At 42.9% G+C, this 18,056-nt stretch overlaps 1 protein-coding gene across 1 annotated transcript; it reads left to right on the top strand.

The window, feature by feature from the left end:
• Positions 1–6,709: 6,709 nt before the first annotated feature.
• RNF114 (ring finger protein 114) lies at positions 6,710–17,625 on the top strand. The gene is made up of 6 exons (XM_073309446.2): positions 6,710–6,918; positions 8,757–8,907; positions 11,305–11,411; positions 12,147–12,261; positions 13,925–14,032; positions 14,406–17,625. Exons 1-6 carry the CDS (start codon positions 6,791–6,793, stop codon positions 14,469–14,471), a joined length of 675 nt encoding a protein of 224 aa, XP_073165547.1. The 5' UTR covers positions 6,710–6,790; the 3' UTR covers positions 14,472–17,625.
• Positions 17,626–18,056: the final 431 nt, after the last annotated feature.

Here is an 18,056-nt window from a genome sequence, read left to right as displayed (position 1 = left end):
AGGGACAAGAAGTGACGTAATACGGGTGCAGGTTCTCCTTGCGCATGCGCCACTCGTGGGCCTTGTGATGTCATAGAGGGGGATTTAAAGGGCTAGAGTAGCCTCGGGCAGGTCTTTTCCTGTCATGGTCTCCTGCCCTGAGGGCTCTTCCTATAGGCCTGCAGGGTGCCTGGGGCCTGGCTACCCCTTTGCAGCAGGGCCTAGGCTGGAAGTGGCCTGCTAAACAAAACTGGGCTTTTCACGACAGGGCGAGTCTGAGGGCAGGGTGCTGATTGTCCTGGGATGTGCCTGGCCACTGCCAGCCCAGCTGGAACTAGAGTCCCAGGTACTTCAGCTGGAGCCGTGTTTGGTGAGGGTGCCAATGGATCAGCCTTTGAGGCACTGCCTAAGGGCTTGGCTACACTATAAAATTTAGTTAATGTGAGTTGACGTACAGCCACGGCAGTAATTAAAGTGGTGTTTCACGTCCACACTATGCTCCTTCTGTCGATAGTGTGCATTCTCGCCAGCAGTGCTTCCACTGACTGAAGTGGGGCATTGTGGCGCACTGACTGCTTGAGCCCTCCCCCCACTCCGCCCCAGGTCTAACAGCCCGAGCTGCTGGCCTGGTGCGGGCTCACAGCTGGAGTATGGGGTTGGCAGGTTCCCTGCAACACAGCAGCCAGCCTGTGAGTGCCCAACTGGAGCCAGGATTCTGGGAACTGACACCACACCACAGCAGCAGCCCTGGGAGCCTCATCTGCAGGCAGGATTCTTGGTGCTGCTAGGCTCCCAGCTGCAGAGCAAGGAGCCTACCAGCTTTGAAATTGACATTCTTGTCAGTTTCATGGAGGCTCTTATTTCATATTTTGGCTCCTGCTCCCAGGGGCTCCAGCTGTCAGCCCTGTATGGGACTGACAGCCAACAGGCAATGTAAACAACACAGTGTCTACAAGGACATTGTATTGCCCTAACTACATTGACCTAAACAGAGCCTCTCACAAAGGTGGAGTTATTAAATCGGTGTAGTGGCAATTTACATGAGTGGGAGCAACATTGTAGTATAGAAACTTACAGAGTTAGGTCGATGTAAGCTGATGTACACTAACTCTGTAGTGTAGACCAGGCCCCAGTGACTGATAAGCTCCCCAGAGGCTTTGCAACCAATGCCTCACAATAGGATAAAGCTGCCACCCCACAGAATCCACCTTGAAAAGTAAATGCTGTCTCTGAGCCTGGGCCTGGCTACCTGTGGATGATTTAACTGTCAGAAAATGGTCTGGGGTGGAAAAAATATTCTGAATACTTTTAAAGTTTTGAGCTGGTTTAGTGGTTGTTTCATGACCTATGCTGCACAGAAATCCAGAGAGGAGGATGAGCTTTAGTCAGTCTACAGCTATAGGTTCCAAAATTGCCAATACATTACCAATGCTGTGTATTCAAAGAACATGGTTCAGCACCCCAAACTATGAGACTTGAAAATAAGTATGGGGGGGTTAGTTTGCTTTTGGTTTTTGAGCTTTTAAGTTTCACGTTTTCTACCTTTTTCTAAAACCATGAGCTAGAAACATACTTTTAAATGAAAATTGAGTTTTTCATGTAATTACAAGAATCCAGCAGCTGAGGTTTTAGGAAAAAAACATTAAATATTGTAAGACTTGTGATCAAGCTGCAAGAATTGGCAACATAGCATGATATATTTCTTGGGCCACCCATAGCACTCCAGCAGAACTACTAAAAAACAACCACTTGTGGGGTGGCAACAGCAAGCTGCACTACAGTAGAAGGAAGGGAAGCTTAAACAGGGTCACTGCGTTACTAGTCCTGCTTATAATCGGGATGGGAGGGGATTTTGAATGACCCCAAAGAATCAGAACCTTGGTCTTACATCTCATCTGAAAGATATTAAGGCCACTTCCAGCAGCACAATTTTCTCCATTTCTAAGGAAGGAGAAATTTGTTCCATCATAATCATAGCAAAAAATTAATTGTCCTTTTAAATAATGCAGGATGTGGCTACTAAGTCAAAACAATGAAATCAATTGATAAATCATGATATAATTATTTTATAAATTGCTCTAATATCTGCTTGGTTTGAAAGCCATAAAATAAAAGCAGCATTATCCTTTTCTAAAAAGGTCAATATTTCTTCCATAGCCAGAGCAGCCTTGAAGGTAAATGAAGGGGAAAATAGTATTACATTTTGTTACTACAAGACACTCAAAACCATACGCAAGTAATAACATAATGAATAAAATGTGGACAACCTACAGCCTTTAGGCTAATGTCAAAAGCCAGGCAGATTCTGCCTGCCAACTACAATTACTTACCCTCTGTTGCTTTAGCTATTTTTAAAAGTATTTGTTTGTTTTTAGTAACAGGCAATGTTCCCTCTAATTTTTTGACAGCAGTGTGCACAAAAATTTCCTTCTGTGCAAATTTTTGTGCGTGTGGTGTTTCACCGTGTGTGCGGGGTTTAGGATCTGTGTGCATGCACACAGCTTAGAGAGAACAGTGGTAACAGGAACATTTACCTCTTGTTTCACTTAAGATCAGTCTGAAACTAACAAACTCCATTTCCTTTACATTCTGCTTGAAGGGAGCTGATTTTTAAAGTCCAAGCCTGTTCACTTTTTCTGCTATGTGAACCATAATAGGCTTGTTGTTCTACTAACAATGTTTAGATTCTAAGGCTGCTGCTGGTGAGTGCTAATATGTGTGTTTTACAGCTGAATAGAAGCTGAGTGTTTTGCAAGACCAACTCAGAATGTTTCTCAGGGTATGGCTACACTATAGTTGTTCTTTCTCTGCATCTTCAGTGCCTTGTGTTCCACATATGGCAGGAGACTCCATCTGATAGAGCACTCAGTGAATTCAGTTTTCAGGAGGACTATATCACTTTCAGCAGCAGCAGCAAAGTGTTAGCAAAGTCTAAACTATAAGACAGAGAGTCAGGCACCATAAGATAAGGGCTTGAATCTGACACAGTAAAACTTTTACAAGTGAATCCTTATTTTTCAGCTGATTCAGAAATTGAAACTCAGGATGAAATCTACCCGTGGATATGCATGTGCTGTTAGTATGGGTGTTGTGAGCACAGTTCTGAGAAGAGAAGAGAGACCTTCTGTTATTGGCAATGTATCCCTGGCTTTGATTTTCTAATTCTGCTAGTTAAGTGACAAGTGTCACTTGGCACATGAATGGAAACATTTGGCTTCACATATACAGTATGTTTTCCTCCCGTATTTTTCCCTCTGTCTTCCTGATTTGCATTTCACACCACTCCTCTCTCTATAACTTCCTCCTAACCTAATGTTAATTCTGAAACATTCAAAGTTTTACTTAAATCTTGCATAGTGGGACAGTGTGTTGGAACAATATGTGCAAAATGCCCCATGAATAAATTGTGCTGCCCCTGTCCTTAGCACCATCCATGCAGCTCCCAGCTAATTAGAGCTATGGAGGTGGTGCTTGTGGGTGCAGGCAGTTCATGGAGACCCGCTGCTCCCCTTCCCCGCAGGGGTTGCAGAGACATGCTAGCAGCCTGCCGCTTCCAGGAGTGGCGTGGGGCCAGGTCAGGCAGGCAGCCTGCCTGAGCCCTGCTGCACCAGATCAAGCTCAGCTCCTTGACTGTTTCACCTGGAGCAGCACTCAGGCAAGCTCAGAGGGACTCGGGACCATTCGTTCAGGATTGGAGGTGACTTTTAGTGGCCCGGAGATCACGATCGACTGGCAGAGGCTCCAGGATCGACCAGTCAATCGCAATCGATGGGTTGGTGACCACTGATTTAAAGACTTCACATTACAGAGAATCCACCATTTACATTAGTTTAAATCTGCAAGTGACCTGAGCCCCATGCTACAGAGGAAGACAGAAATACCCCAGGGCGTTTGCCAATCTGATGTGGGAGAAATTCCTTTCTGACCCCAAATATGGTGCTCAGTTAGACCCTTCACATGTGGGCAAGATCCACCAGCCAGAAACCTGGGAAAGAATTATCTGTAGTAACTCCAAATCCTCCCCATCTAGTGTCCCATCACTGGCTGTTGGAGATATTTGCTGCAGTCACAGATCAGCTACATGCTGTCGTAGGCGTCTCGTCATACCATCCTCTACATAAATTTATCAAACTCAGTCTTGAAGCTGGTTAGGTTGTTTGCCCCCACTGCTCCCCTTAAGCACAAAAGATTCACTGTACTGTATCAGACCATCGGTCTGTTAAAGTCTTGATCCTATATCTCACAGCTGAAGTGTTGCATATGTAAGTCCGATGAGCAGGAGCATAGGGGAACCCAGTTCTGCATTAATGGTGTAACCCACTCACCTCCTGGGTATGGTGTTCTTTCCCATCTAATGGCACCGAGACCACTTAGAGAGAGAGAGATTAATGAAAAAAGAAAAGGAGTACTTGTGGCACCTTAGAGACGAACAAATTTATTAGAGCATAAGCTTTCGTGGGCTGTAGCTCACTTCATGAGTTTGCTCTACAGCCTTAGCTGACAGCCAGTTGGCTTTCAGCTCATGCACTAAGCTCTAGAGTCCCCAGTTTGATCCTGCCCACCGGGGTCTGTCAGCATTAGAATGGCAGTGCTTCTGCATGGCTGACAAGTAACTCCTGACTAAAAGCAAAATTAAGGCTCAGCAATCATATAACTAAATATTTCACTGGAGTGATAAAGATGCTATTTAAGGCCACCTCTCTTCAGACATGGCCATTCTTCTCCTGGCATTAGCTTCTTTTTTACCCAGCACTGTTGCAGTGGAGTAGACATGCAAGGGGCTTGACACTTATTTGCTCATTCCACTGTGAGCCTGATCCAAAGCCCATTCAAGTCAATGGGAACCCTTTCATTGACTTCACTGGGCTTTCAATGGCCCCCAGTGCTTAGTACTTGCACCCACACATAGCTTCTGCTCACACTTAACGGCAGTGCTGCAGCCTTATGCTCCCTGTTGCACAGTGAACAAGGATTTACAAGATCAAATCGTAAATCATAAGGTGACCTGCCACCAAATAGTGGCTAATACCTGCCATTTCAGGGGAATATGAAACATGCCAATAACACACTTAGTCAGTTGTTCAATATTGTATATGGCACGACAGAGTTTAAAGAATTTAAGCCATGAGGCATGAGATTTGGCATTCCTATTTTAGCATTACTACAAATATTTCTGGCCATATTTTCTAGCCTGTTTTAAAGTCAAGATTCGGTTTCAGTCTTTGATCTCCTGATGCAGTGGACTCTCCAGGCTAACTAGTCAATATGGGGGAGAAAGTAATGTTTTAAATTTACCTCCCCAGTGCATTGTCACCTGTTGACCTCCCCATAATATGGGATGGCATGAAGAGATGGTGCTGAGCTCCTTTCACTAAACTAGTCATAATCTGAAGTATCTCAACCAAAGCCCCTTATTCTTCTGCACCGTTTCCCCCCACTCTCTCAGATATGTGCAGCCCCAGTCTCTAATCATCTTCAGGGTCCATCTCCTATCAGTGTCATGCCATATACACTTACACATTTCTAGTCCAGGCTGTTTCAGTAGAGGTGAAAGATGTGTTCTCATGTTAATTATAATAATCTTACATTTATATAGTACCTGAATCCTAATTATTAATTAGTATTATTAATCATGTTTATTACAAGAGTATTTAAAGGTCAACCAAGAATGGGGACCCCATTGTGCAAGGCACTGTACAAACAGAGTAATGGATGGTCCCTGCCCTGAGGAGTTTAAAATTGAAATAGACCAGACAGACACAGGGCGGGTGAAGGGGTACGCCACACAAGCTGAGTGAACAATGTGACGGCAACAAACATGTTACTGCCACTTTTTGGGGGGAGTGGAGCTACTTAGGAAAGGCTAAGCTAAATGTGGAAAGGGAAGAGCAGAGGGAACAGGCAGGGGAGAAGACGTACAAGAGGCAAGTGTGGAGTAAAGCAGAGGTGAAAGGACTGTGAGGGGGGAGGGTTACAGCAAAGAGCCAATCTGCACAGGGCAGAGAATGGCCACTCAAAACGAGGAAGTTCTCTGAATGTCTAGAGGTCTCTGATATGGCTGCCAGCTGGAGTCTATGGCTCCATCCTTCTGCAGTTACCTTTCCCCCTAAGGCCACATGGGAGGAGGTGTGAGAGAAAAAGCACCACTTGGGTTCTAGTACCTCCATAGTAAGTGCTGCATGAGCCGTACACACACAGAATCACTGAAATGCTGCCACATCTGCGGTGGAAGGTGGCAGCCAAAGGCCCGTGTCACACCACATACCCATGGAGGGAAGGAGACAGGAAATTTTAGCTAATCTACCGGTGGCCGGTTGCATCCCTTTTCTCCATTCCCTGACTGTGCTCCGCTGCCCCGGTCACGCCCTTGTGTGCCTGTGCCCCATGCCTGGGTACTTCCCTGCCCACTGCCCACAACCGCAGGTTCCTTTACTGGGGTCACCTCCTGCCCAGCTCTGACCCCTGGGCATGCCCCTCGCCAGCTGCATCCCGACGGGCTGCCCCCTGCCCTGCTAGTCCTTCACCAGACTACCCACACCCTTCCCTGCCCAGGTCTCTCCTCCCTCAGCTCAGCCCTGGGGAGAACAGCACGTGACTGGGTGTGGGTGGAGCCGAAGAAACTGGGCCCGCTCTGGGGCGTGGCTTGGTGGCGAGGGGGCGAGGCTCGGAAAGGCCGCTGTGTCGCGCGTGCGCGTTAGGCCGCCGTCCGTTGCCCACTCGGGTGGGCGTGGCGGAGGGCCAGCCCCTTTGGGCCGCCGTCGCGGCGCTGGGGCTGCTTTGCGGAAGTGCACTGGCGGGCGGCCGGTGGAAGATGGCGGGGGTGGAGAGCAGCTCCCGGTACCCGGAGGGATCGGCGCTTCAGGACCCGCTGTCCCGCTTCACCTGCCCCGTTTGCTTGGAGGTGTTTGAGAGCCCGGTGCGGGCCCCCTGCGGCCACGTGTGAGCGGACCCCCGGGGATGGCCTGGCGCGGGACCGGGGGAGGGTCTGGCACCCAGCGGGGGGCTCCGTGATGGCAGGGGTTGGGGCAGTGGCGGGGATCCATGGGGAACCGGGGTCCCAGAGTAAGGGGGGCCTAGGCGCGGGCACTTGGAGGCTTCTGGAGGGGGTTAGGAGGGAACTGGCTTCAGTGCAGGGCCGCCCGTGCCCCCTAATCGCCCCCGCCCTGGGGAGAGGGTCTGAGCCCTGCCGGGGAAAAGGGCCTGTTAACGGTGTAAGATCCCCATGAAAAGCTTTCCTTGGGCTTTAACCCTCCCCCTGGAGCCTCTTAACCCGTACGGGGCAGCGGGGCCCAAAGCCACCGGTCATTTAGTTGAGGGGGAGCTTTGCCTGAGTAAGGATTGAGGGATTGGGCCCTTAGTGGGATCGCTTTCGAGCAGCTGGCGGAAAATCCGGCGGCCCAAATGGACAGCCGTGAGTGCGGGGAGTTCCGAAGGCTAGAAAAGGCTGGAGAACCAGCGGGCAGATTCCTGGAAACGATACCTGGGAGGGAATAGAAACCGAAGCAGTTTGGTTGTAGGTAGTGTGCGCTGGCGAAGGGGAAGTGTTGAATTGATTAAGGAAGAGGTTCGGCCTTTGTCTTTTCGGGTATATGAACTAATCTGCTGTGAAGTGGTGTGAGTCTTGTATGGAAACACTAAATAAAATGTGGGTGATACGAGCGAAGGATAGAAGGGCTATGAGTGGGTTACTGACAGGATGGGTGGGGTACGCAGAAATAAGATCTCTGGCTGTGACTGAAGTGAAACTTAATTACAGTTCTGTCTGTGCTGGGACAAAATGCCCTCCCTTTCAGTAAAATTCACAGGAGACGGCCCCTAAGAGGAAATATGCCCTCAGGTTAGACCTGCCTAAGGTTAACCACAATCTGTTTACATACCTTTAAACACGGTTTTCCTTTTCTACACCAAGGGAGAAGTTGTGGTCAGAACTGTCAGTTAAAATATTCTAGTTAATGTTTTCTAACATGAGATTTTCTTAGCTGAAATGTACTGTAAGCTTTATGGCAGGGGTTCTCAAACTGGGGGTCAGGACCCCTCATGGGGTCATGAGGTTATTACATGGGGGAGGGTCGCAAGCTGTCAGCCTCCACCCCAAACCCCGCTTTGCCTCCTGCATTTATAATGGTGTTAAGTACATTAAAAAGTGTTTTTAATTTATAAGGGGGGGTCACACTCAGAGGCTTGCTATGTGAAAGGGGGCACCAGTACAGAAGTCTGAGAACCACTGCTTTATGGGGTCAAAGAGGGGAAGGAACAATGTACATCCCCTTGGAGTTCTGGGGTCTGAAGAAAAGGGCTTTGCAGAGGTAGCTGAACCCCCTTCTTTCTCTGCATGCAACTAAGGGGAGTAGTTGGGCCATTTTTTACAAGTTACATTTCAGATTACTATCACTGAAAGATCAAAAGAATAATTTTTTCAGTTTGTTTACTTTGTGTTTGACAGCACTTTGTTTAGTCAGCTTCACTCTATAATCATTGGTTTGCGTGGGGTTTTGTGTTGGAAACAGTGAAGAGAAATGCTGAAAAGAGGAAAATGTGGCATAAACCACAAATTGGCAAGAGCATTCAGGGACATGACTTGAAATTGCTTTTAAATTGACTAGATTTACAGTGATTTGACTGTCCCTTAGCATATCAACAGGTTGCTGTTTGTCAGTGGATGTTGTCACTTGTGATTTGTCTTTCCTGTAGGGTAGGTCTGTGAGTATTTTTAATTGGAACAGTGCAAACATGTTGTGGAACATGCATTTTTACAAATCATATTTCTCCCATATTAGCTTTTGCACTCCATGCCTGCAGGAATGTCTGAAGCCTATTCAACCAGTTTGTGGAGTCTGCCGCAGTACCCTGTCTCCTGGCAGTAGAGCTCTGGACCTGGAAAAGCAAATTGAAATGACAGAAACCACTTGTGATGGCTGCAATAAAAAAGTATGAAAGCATGAAAAAAGGAAGTACATATGTGGCTGAAATAGGCAAACAGCAAACATGGAAATACCATAGTTGCACATCAGCTTTCTAGGGAATAAACTTTAATTGTGATAAATAATCCACGTGGACTGCATGTAGGGTAACATTAAAAGATTTCCTTTTCCCTTGCCCCTGCCTGCTGTTTCTTCATGAGGAGGTGGGTTTCAAGTAGAAATATACAGTTAACATGAAGCTGAAGATGCAACAGGCTACTGAACTACATGAACTTCTGCAGGGGTAAATTCTGTTCTCTAAATACAGTACAAAGTGAAAACGGTGTTTTTTGAAGCAGACAGATTGGGTTCTTAATGAAAATTTTCTAATAAAGAAAGGTGTAACAGAATTTTATTTACTGTGTTTGGGGTAGTCACTTAAGACAAAACTGTCTACGGTTAGTATTTTCTATAGATGTGAAATTCTGTGTATGAAAAATACTTTAATACATTTTATTTCTAATGATAGGGAAGTAACTAGTACTTCATGTGAACAATGCAATTTAGGAATTATTGGACACCAGGTAGGGTTGCCAGTTTTGTTTGGACATATGCCTGGAAGTTTCCTCACATGATATAGTCTTAAAAATTAATCTTTAATTCCTGGAGATTCCAGGACAATCCTGGAGGATTGGCAACCCTAACACTGGGTGATGGGTCCTGTAAATAATAATAAACACTAATGAACTTTTGTTACTTTGTTATGTGACACAAAGAGTGAAACTTCTACAGTTAATATAGTCCTACATCTAAATACTAAGTTAATTTCCTCAAGGTGAATCAAAGATTAAGCATTTAAAACTATTTAAGGGACATTGTCATGTTAAATATACTTTTTCTATCTATGGTTACTAAAAGTTCCCTCCCTATTAAATACAATTTGATTATTTATTTTTAGTTTCTCATTTTTATGCTGTTTGCTTTTTGTATTTAATTTAGCTTAAGAATGTGTAACAGCCCAATGACTTTCACTTCTGTTTCTGGTTGGTTTCGTTTTTGTGCCCTGATGTTAGATTAGCGTCCTACTGAACTAAAGTAATTCCCAATCTTTCTCTCTTGGCCCAGTGACTGTTCTACTGTCTATAAATATTTAAACAGTTGTTGGACACAGAGAGAGAATGGGAACTGCTCTGTAGTCTGGTGGTGCAGGCATCCACCTGTGAGTTGGGAGATCCCAGGTACAGTCCCGCTGCTCCAATCACTCATTATTTATCAATAGCGGAGCAACTTTGACAGGAGAGACTGAGGGAGCCCTACCTCAGAATACCCCATAGCTCAGTGGTTAGAGTGTCCTCCTAAGAGGTGGGGGGACTGCTGTTCAATCCTTTCTTCTTCTCTGGCAGAGAGGGGGAATTAAACCTGGGTTTCCCACATGCCAGGCAAGTGATTTAGCCACTGGGCTAAAAGCTGTCAGGCAGGTGGGCAGCAGCAGTGCTACTACTGCCGAATGCCTGTCTTCCCCTCATTTATGGGCCCCTGCTGGGCTTTGGTGGGAGATGGGTGTCCGGACACCCAGAGGGAGGCAGCAGTGTACATGTCCTCAAGCAAAACATAGGTGCTGAGGGAACTTTCCTTCTGAAAAATTTAGGTGCTTACAGAGATTTGTAGTTTTATGTATCCCGGTAGAGCCAAAACTGGGACTTAGGTGCCTAAACACCTTTGTGGATCCCACCCTTCATAACTAATGTTTAAATATCTTTGCTCTTCACTTGATGATGCAGCTATTGGTATGTCTCACTGGCGTCAAGACCACACTTAAAACCATTTTCTTATTAGAATTAATAGAGACGCTAGTGGTTTAACCTGGGTAAATATGTTAACCAGAACAACATAGCTAGCTTGACTTCGATTACTAAAGTTCTGTTTAGGAAAGAACCTTTGTCCTCTGCATTTCTTTGGCACTGTTAACATATCCCTGGCATAATACTCTGTGGGGTAGATATTAGAGTATATCATCTATCAGTAGCCTACTTCCACTTGATCCTGCTGTTGCGGGGAATAGTGAAGGGAAGATCTAGAAAACTGACTCAGTACAAAACAGATATAGTAGTTTTCTGCATCTAAAGAAAATATAAAATAAGAATTACAATGGTCAGGTAAACAAGTAGTCCGTTGTCCTGGGCAATAAAATGCATTGTGTCATTAACAGAAGAGTGTTATAGCTTCTATTTATAGCTCTCTATAATCTATTCTGCCCCATGTGCCAAAACATTTGGCTTTCGCTACTTCAGTCTCGTCTGAACATGAAGCTTCTTCCTATAGCAGATTGTTTCTAGATTCCACTGTTTGTTTGCAATCCTTTTTTGAATTTTTAATTGAAAATAACCTTGCCTGTTAACTGCCTGCCTCTCTGTCACTTACCTAGATGTACCTCTCAAAGATGCGTAGTCATGCAGCTTCTTGTTCAAAATACCAGAATTATATAATGGAAGGCGTTAAAGCTGTAACTAAAGAACCACCTCGTAACACCAGGTGACTATGCCTCTTGAAACATTCCTTTTTCAGATTGGTTAGAGGGATGCTGTTGGGTAACTGATGTCCAAAACTAAGGTTTTGAACGGTAGTGGTTTTAATTAACTTGGAAAAGTTTTTTCTTTTCTTTGTTTGGTTTTAAACGTTCCAGTGCATTGCACCTGTGTGCCAGCAAGTGAGATTGAAAGCAATACAATTATTTTGCACAATATTTACTTTAATCCTCTGATACGGATGTTAACGAGGCCCTAATCCTGCAATTGAGTGCACAGGCATGTTGCTCCATTGACTTAAATTGCCCAAGCAGACTATTGTAGGATCAGGTCCTAGGTAAGGGAAGTAAGGAAATGACTGCACTGCTCTATTAATCTGCAGTGTAGCATATCTAGCACTTAATTGTGTGCTTTATTAAAGTGTTGCAAAATATAATGAAGAAAGCAACTTGAGGAATAGTGTCTGTATACTTAGATATATCTAATATTTGTAGATGCTGAAGAATAAGTGCTGTATAAAAGCTAATTGTATTAAGAATTGTGTTTAAGATGTCATCTGGTAACTAATAAAGAAAGCAGGTTCTTAAATTCAGTTTGCTTGCATAATGTACACTAAGGGTTTAATTTCCAAGTAGTCTGTATTTGAAGTATCCTCTGTCAAGTGACCTTGAATAGCCAGACACACTCTGGATTTTAATTCACCTTTCTATTATATAATTTTTATTTATTATTTATTTTACAGGAATGTTCCAAATCGTTTTACCTTTCCTTGTCCTTACTGCAGTGAGAAAAACTTTGATCAGGAAGGACTAGTTGAACATTGCAAAAAATACCACAGCATGGATGCAAAACAAGTGGTAATATTTACAGTATCAAACTCAGTACAACCGTTTTGATGAGGAAATCTGGTTATTTGGTCTTAATGGTAAATCTCTTGGAAACTACAGAATCAGGGACCTTACACGCACACACGAGCATGTACTTTAAGCATTTGGGTACTTCTGTTGACTCCAGTGGGACTACTTATGCAAATAAAATTAAGTACCTGCATATTTGTTTGCAGGATTGGGGCCTAGCTGTTAAAAATCTGAAGTTGGGTGTGACACGGTCATGGGTGCACCCACTTTGAGCCATTCTTTCATATTTTAATTTTTTTCAAAGTATTACAGCCTCAAAATAACCCCAAGCAGTAGTAATTTAATAAACCAAACATCTGGAATAAAATACCAATTTAGATAATGTCAAAAACACACTTTTTTGAGGTGTGGGGGGGAAGCCTGAGTCAGACAAATTGTCATAAAGACGTTAAGGTGTCTTAGAATGAACAAGTATTAATACATGCCTATACTGCAGCTTGTAAAAACTCAGTTTAAAAAAGAAAAGTAATCTTAAACTGCCTGCACCTGCAGATTATTCAAAATGGCTCATGTAGAATGAAGTTTTATCATTAGATCCTCTCTATACCAGAGGTGGGCAAACTACGGCCCATGGGACCATCCTGCCCGGCCCCTGAGTCCCCAGCCCCTCCCCTGCTGTCTTCCACCACCACCACCCCCGCAGTCTCGCCACACCACCAGAGCTCTGGCCTGCTGCTCCTACCTGGTCTAAACCATTCCCTACATCCTCAGTAAAAGAGTAGATCGCTAATCTGTTATGTTAAAAATGTCTTGTAATTGATAAACTCTATCTGCAGGTATGGCAGGAAGTAGAGCAGAAACTGCAAAACTTACAGAAATTCAGCTCTAAGAATTAATAGCGCTTTCCTTTGTGCCAAGGGTGGCTCTGGTATCTTCAGGAAATGCCTCAAGTTTCTTAATTTAGAAAGGAATATTTCTTATTCCATGTAGACATGTATCTTCTGTAAGGGGATAATGGGGGAGGAAATACTTTTTTATTCTTGAAAAACGGAGGATGAAATACTTCTACAAAACAAGGAACTTTATGCAATATTCTAACTGTCAGTACACAAAAAGAAAAGGAGTACTTGTGACACCTTAGAGACTAACCAATTTATTTGAGCAAAAGCTTATGCTCAAATAAATTGGTTAGTCTCTAAGGTGCCACAAGTACTCCTTTTCTTTTTGCGAATACAGACTAACACGGCTGTTACTCTGAAACCTGTCAGTATACAGAGGCAGCTCAAAATTAGGAGTTAAATTCAGAAACCTAAAATCTGAATCAAAAGAGTTCAATGAGGAACCAAATATTCTAGTGTTGGCAAAATGTTCTAAATTTGTTTCCTGTGACACATGAGTGTCTTATGAGGCTGTGTTTATAATCGCCACAAGCCTATCAAATCATTTTTTCCTTTCATTTTTTACCATTCTTTGTTTTTTAAATCAGCTATTTGGGGGTGAGGGCACATGACTGGATTTCAAGAGGCAAACCTAGATTCCGGGACTATTGTAATAAGAATGGTCTCCAAAGAAGTCTTTGGTTCTGAGGACATTCCCCATGAACTCAAATATAAATGCAATTCAGTATTCAGTTAAAATTTGTTTTCATGGCTTTTTCTCTAAGGTTTGCCCAATTTGTGCCTCCATGCCATGGGGAGATCCAAATTACAGGAGTGCTAACTTCATGGAACATCTTCAGCGGCGACATCAGTTTTCCTATGATACTTTTGTGGTATGTAATGAGCGCGTACTGTTAAAATCTGTTTCTCTTGTAATATCTGTTGTGACTTGGATTAGGTTTTTGAAGGTAGAAATGCCACTAATAGCTGTTTTAGGATATTCCTTAATCTTGGGATATAGCAAAATGGCGACTGTTAGTTTTTTTTCAACTGCTTCTGTGAAATCTGTTCCATCTTGATGCAATCCTGATGGGGGGCAACTCACCTCGTTGTTTTATGAGGTAGACAAATCGTGTTAGGTAGCTTGTGTGTGGGCATTTGTTTTTTTTAAGTACCTACACTTTCTGAATGTTTGTTCTCATTAGTATCCTTGTTCAATTATTAAGAAGTCAAGTTTCTAGTGCACGCTGCCTCTTTTGTCTTTAGGATTATGATGCTGATGAAGATGACATGATGGCGCAGGTTTTACTACGTTCCTTAAGGGATCAGTGAACTAAGTGGGAGATAAACTGTATGATACCAACCTTCCATTAGGGGAAAATGCACAGCATCCCTGACACCTGTCCCTTCTCACCCCAAGATGATCTCCGACATCTGAAAATAAATATGGAAGATTTTTGAAGAACTGCAGTTTCTTGGCTCCAGTACCTGATCTCTCCATACATTACTATGGATCTTCTCTATGTTAGTGGTCTCTTTGCTGCTGCTCATCGACTTCCGAGTAGTTCTCTTGCTTCCTTCACTCTAAAGGCTTGACTACACTTGAAACACTACAGCGGCATAGCTGCGCTGCTGTAGCGCTTCAGTGAAGATGCTGCCAACACCAGCAGGAGGGGTTCTCCGGTCCATGTAGGTAATCCACCTCTCCGAGAGGCCGTAGCTAGATCAACAGAAGAGTTCTTCCATCAACCTAGTGTTGTCTATACTGAGGGTTAGGTCAGCTTAACTAAATCACTGGGAGGTGTGCATTTTTCACATTCCTGAGCGACGTAGTTGGATTGAGCTAATTTTTTAGCGTAGACCAGGCCTTACACCTGGTCTGTGCTTAAAACTTGTACTGGTGTGGCTGTGTCAGTTAGAGGTGCGAAGAAACCCACACCCCTGATGGACATACCTATGTCTACAAAACTCCCAGCTATGTCGGCAAAACTCTTATGCTGACATAAGAGTGCTTCTCTTGGCATAGAGGTGCTGGTGGTGTTCCTAAACTGGCAGAAAAACTTTGTTGATGTACACTGCATCTCCACTAGCGGTCTATGCCGGTAAAGGCTCTGTAGTGTAGACACACAGCTTAAGTTTAGCCAGTTGTCTCCACATTACTGCTGCCGGCTTTCATTTTCCTTCCCCTGTTCCTGTATCCTTCTGTTCTCTATGTTCCTTTCTGATTTCCTCAGGTCCCGTAAACACTCTAAAGCTTCAAGAAGGAATGGCCTAAATTGACTGTTGAAGACTATCAAAAAAAAAACAAAAAAACCCACTTGAAAATATATACTTCCTAATGTTGATTGAGCATTGGAAGCCATTTTTGGTGAATGGAAACTCTGGTTTTGGATGCAACTGTCAGAAATTCGGTTTGCATTTTAAGATTACCTAATACAACTATGGATTACACTTTCTTTAACAGGCTTTATAATGCTGGTAGTCAGCCTAAAGGCTATACTTAATACATTGTAATAAGTAATAAAATATTACTTATTTTATATTAAATTATACACTAACAATTCTGTGCACCTGCATAAGAAACTGGTTCACCATATTTATTTAGTCCAGCAGCTGCATGTTACATACTAGCATAAATTTATAAACAACTGTATTCTGGTGACAAATTTCTAGCCTAGAAAGTACAACTCTGTATTAAAAAGATAGTTCTTACTATTTTAAAAAAAAAAAAACCACATGATGTATTTTTCTTTGTGATACGTCTAGTATTAATCAATCTTATGTGCTGTCTTGACATTTTATTTTTTTTATGTCTTCGGCATTGGTTTTCTACAGTTTGAACCATTAAGCATTAAATGCAGCCTTTCACTGACAGAGGAATTCAAAAGCAAAACACTTAACTTTTATCTCTGCTTTGTTTTTTAAACTATAAAATGTTCCTATACATTTTCGGTTGTCCTGTACCTCAGGACAACCTGAGAGTAACAAATTGGATTAATAATACGTAGTGTTTATACCCACTCTCTGTATGCTTTACAATTCTAACAATGGTTTGAACACCTGAGCTTCATTTAAATTAGATTTTCTGGTGTCTTCTGAAAGATGTGATTTTTAAACAGGTGAAGCTGTACTTAGAATATGGTCTTCATGTAATTTGTGTATACAGATATAGTTTTATGGCTGACAGGTGGAAAGCCAGGACACACAACTCAAATATGTGGTACACAAAGGTACGGTACATTCCATTTAAAATGTGTGACTGTAACATGCAAATCATAGTTTCTGTAATTAGTATTTCATATGCAGTGACACACTTGATTTATGATGTCCCGTCTGTTGATAGGTCAAGTGTAACACTCCACCACTTCCCCATACCCATGGAGCCAAAAGCTTCATTACTTATGTCTGTTGGGGGTGAGCTTCAATCTGATATGAAAGAAGACTAAAGCTGATTGTTATGTCTAATGGTAACTATTGCACTAACAACTTCATTGTCTGAAACTGAAGTAAAACTGCACCAGGGTCTATGCTTTCAGAATTGACTGGATTTGCTTACCTAACTTCAGCACACAGTTATAATTACTTGCACAAATTAGGCACCTAAATGCTTGTGCAATTCAGAACATGCAATTCTGAAAACTAGGGCCCAGAGTGTGTGTTATTGATGCATACCCCAGGGAATTATTTTTCTATAATTATATATAGTTTAATCATCTTTAGAGTCTTCGTCAGCTGGCTGTAACTTTGAGACCATGTATTGGTGACAACAGAATTCAGACATGTCATCTAATGACCTCTACTAGTGTGGTGGTTTATGTTCAAGTGGCTCACTATTAATTCCATTAGTGGCCAACAGTTGATATTACCTTACTAGAAAATGCTTTTTGTTTTGTTTTAACTTTTTTTTAATTGGTAAGTTAGCACCTAGAAGCTTCAAATTACTGGGGTCCCATCCTTAGCTAAGCCTCCCATCTCTACTGGGTCTTTCACTCCCTTTTTTGACCTGTTCTAAGTAGTGGTTTAAAGAGTTCCAGGTAAAATGGTTTGTTTGATGTTCGGCCTCATCCACACAGGCTGGGCAAGCTAAGTTTAAACCATTTTAAACTGAACTTGGTTTTAATATGACTTTGCTAATTTGGAACAGACCAGTAATCTGCTTGACTTGTGTGTTGAATTTTGAAAAGAGTTTCATACAGTGCTATGAAAATATAAACTACTATGTATTTTTGATACTCTGCTCAGCAGAGATGTTAACACCTTTTAACACTTTTGGGTGGAGGTTCCTAATATTGAATTATAGAATTTCTAGGTTCTGGCTAGAACCCAAAGTCTTGTAATACACTGACTGATTCCAGATTTCTGCTAGTATTTAAGTGCACTTCCATGTAATTCCGATAAAATGTTTCAGAAAGCATCTAAGCAATGAAATTGTCTTGTTCTGGCTTTTGAAGACCAGGTATAAATAAATTTCATATAATTTATAAAATGTTATCTTTATGTAAACTTCTGTAACTTCCCCATGGTTCCATATTGTTCTCTCGGCTCCTCCCTGAGGGAAAGCTGTGGCTGGCTCCATAACACATCACTGGGTCCAATAGAAATGCATGGATGCAAACACAAGAGACTACAGCTCAGTCTATGCAGAGATATTTTGTGTAGGTTTTTAACATTGGCAGCAGCTATGCTGATTCTAAATGTTTTAAATGTAAGTGTAGACCGGACAACTTTTTAAAACCAATTCAGGTAAGCATGGTTCAGACCGAGCTGGAAGTAACTCTTATCTGATTGGGTTTTGTTTGGTGTATATTAGCTCTTAACACTGGTGCAGCTGCACTTGATACTAAAGGTGTGTACTAAGTTTTCTAGGGTAGACCAGGCCAAGTTGGTGTAGGAGGACCTTCCCATGGATCTTTATCT

This window comes from Lepidochelys kempii, chromosome 13, assembly GCF_965140285.1.
Source record: "Lepidochelys kempii isolate rLepKem1 chromosome 13, rLepKem1.hap1, whole genome shotgun sequence".
Lineage (NCBI taxonomy): Eukaryota > Metazoa > Chordata > Testudines > Cheloniidae > Lepidochelys > Lepidochelys kempii.
Note: the sequence above shows the minus strand (reverse complement) of the source record. Positions and strands in the feature narration are given on the sequence as shown.

Coding starts and splice junctions, on each gene's coding strand:
- RNF114 (XM_073309446.2), top strand. CDS start 6,791: ATGGCGGGGGTGGAGAGCAGCTCCCGGTACCCGGAGGGATCGGCGCTT. Junction 6,919..8,756: donor CGGGCCCCCTGCGGCCACGT/GTGAGCGGACCC, acceptor CTCCCATATTAG/CTTTTGCACTCCATGCCTGC. Junction 12,262..13,924: donor GCATGGATGCAAAACAAGTG/GTAATATTTACA, acceptor TTTTTCTCTAAG/GTTTGCCCAATTTGTGCCTC.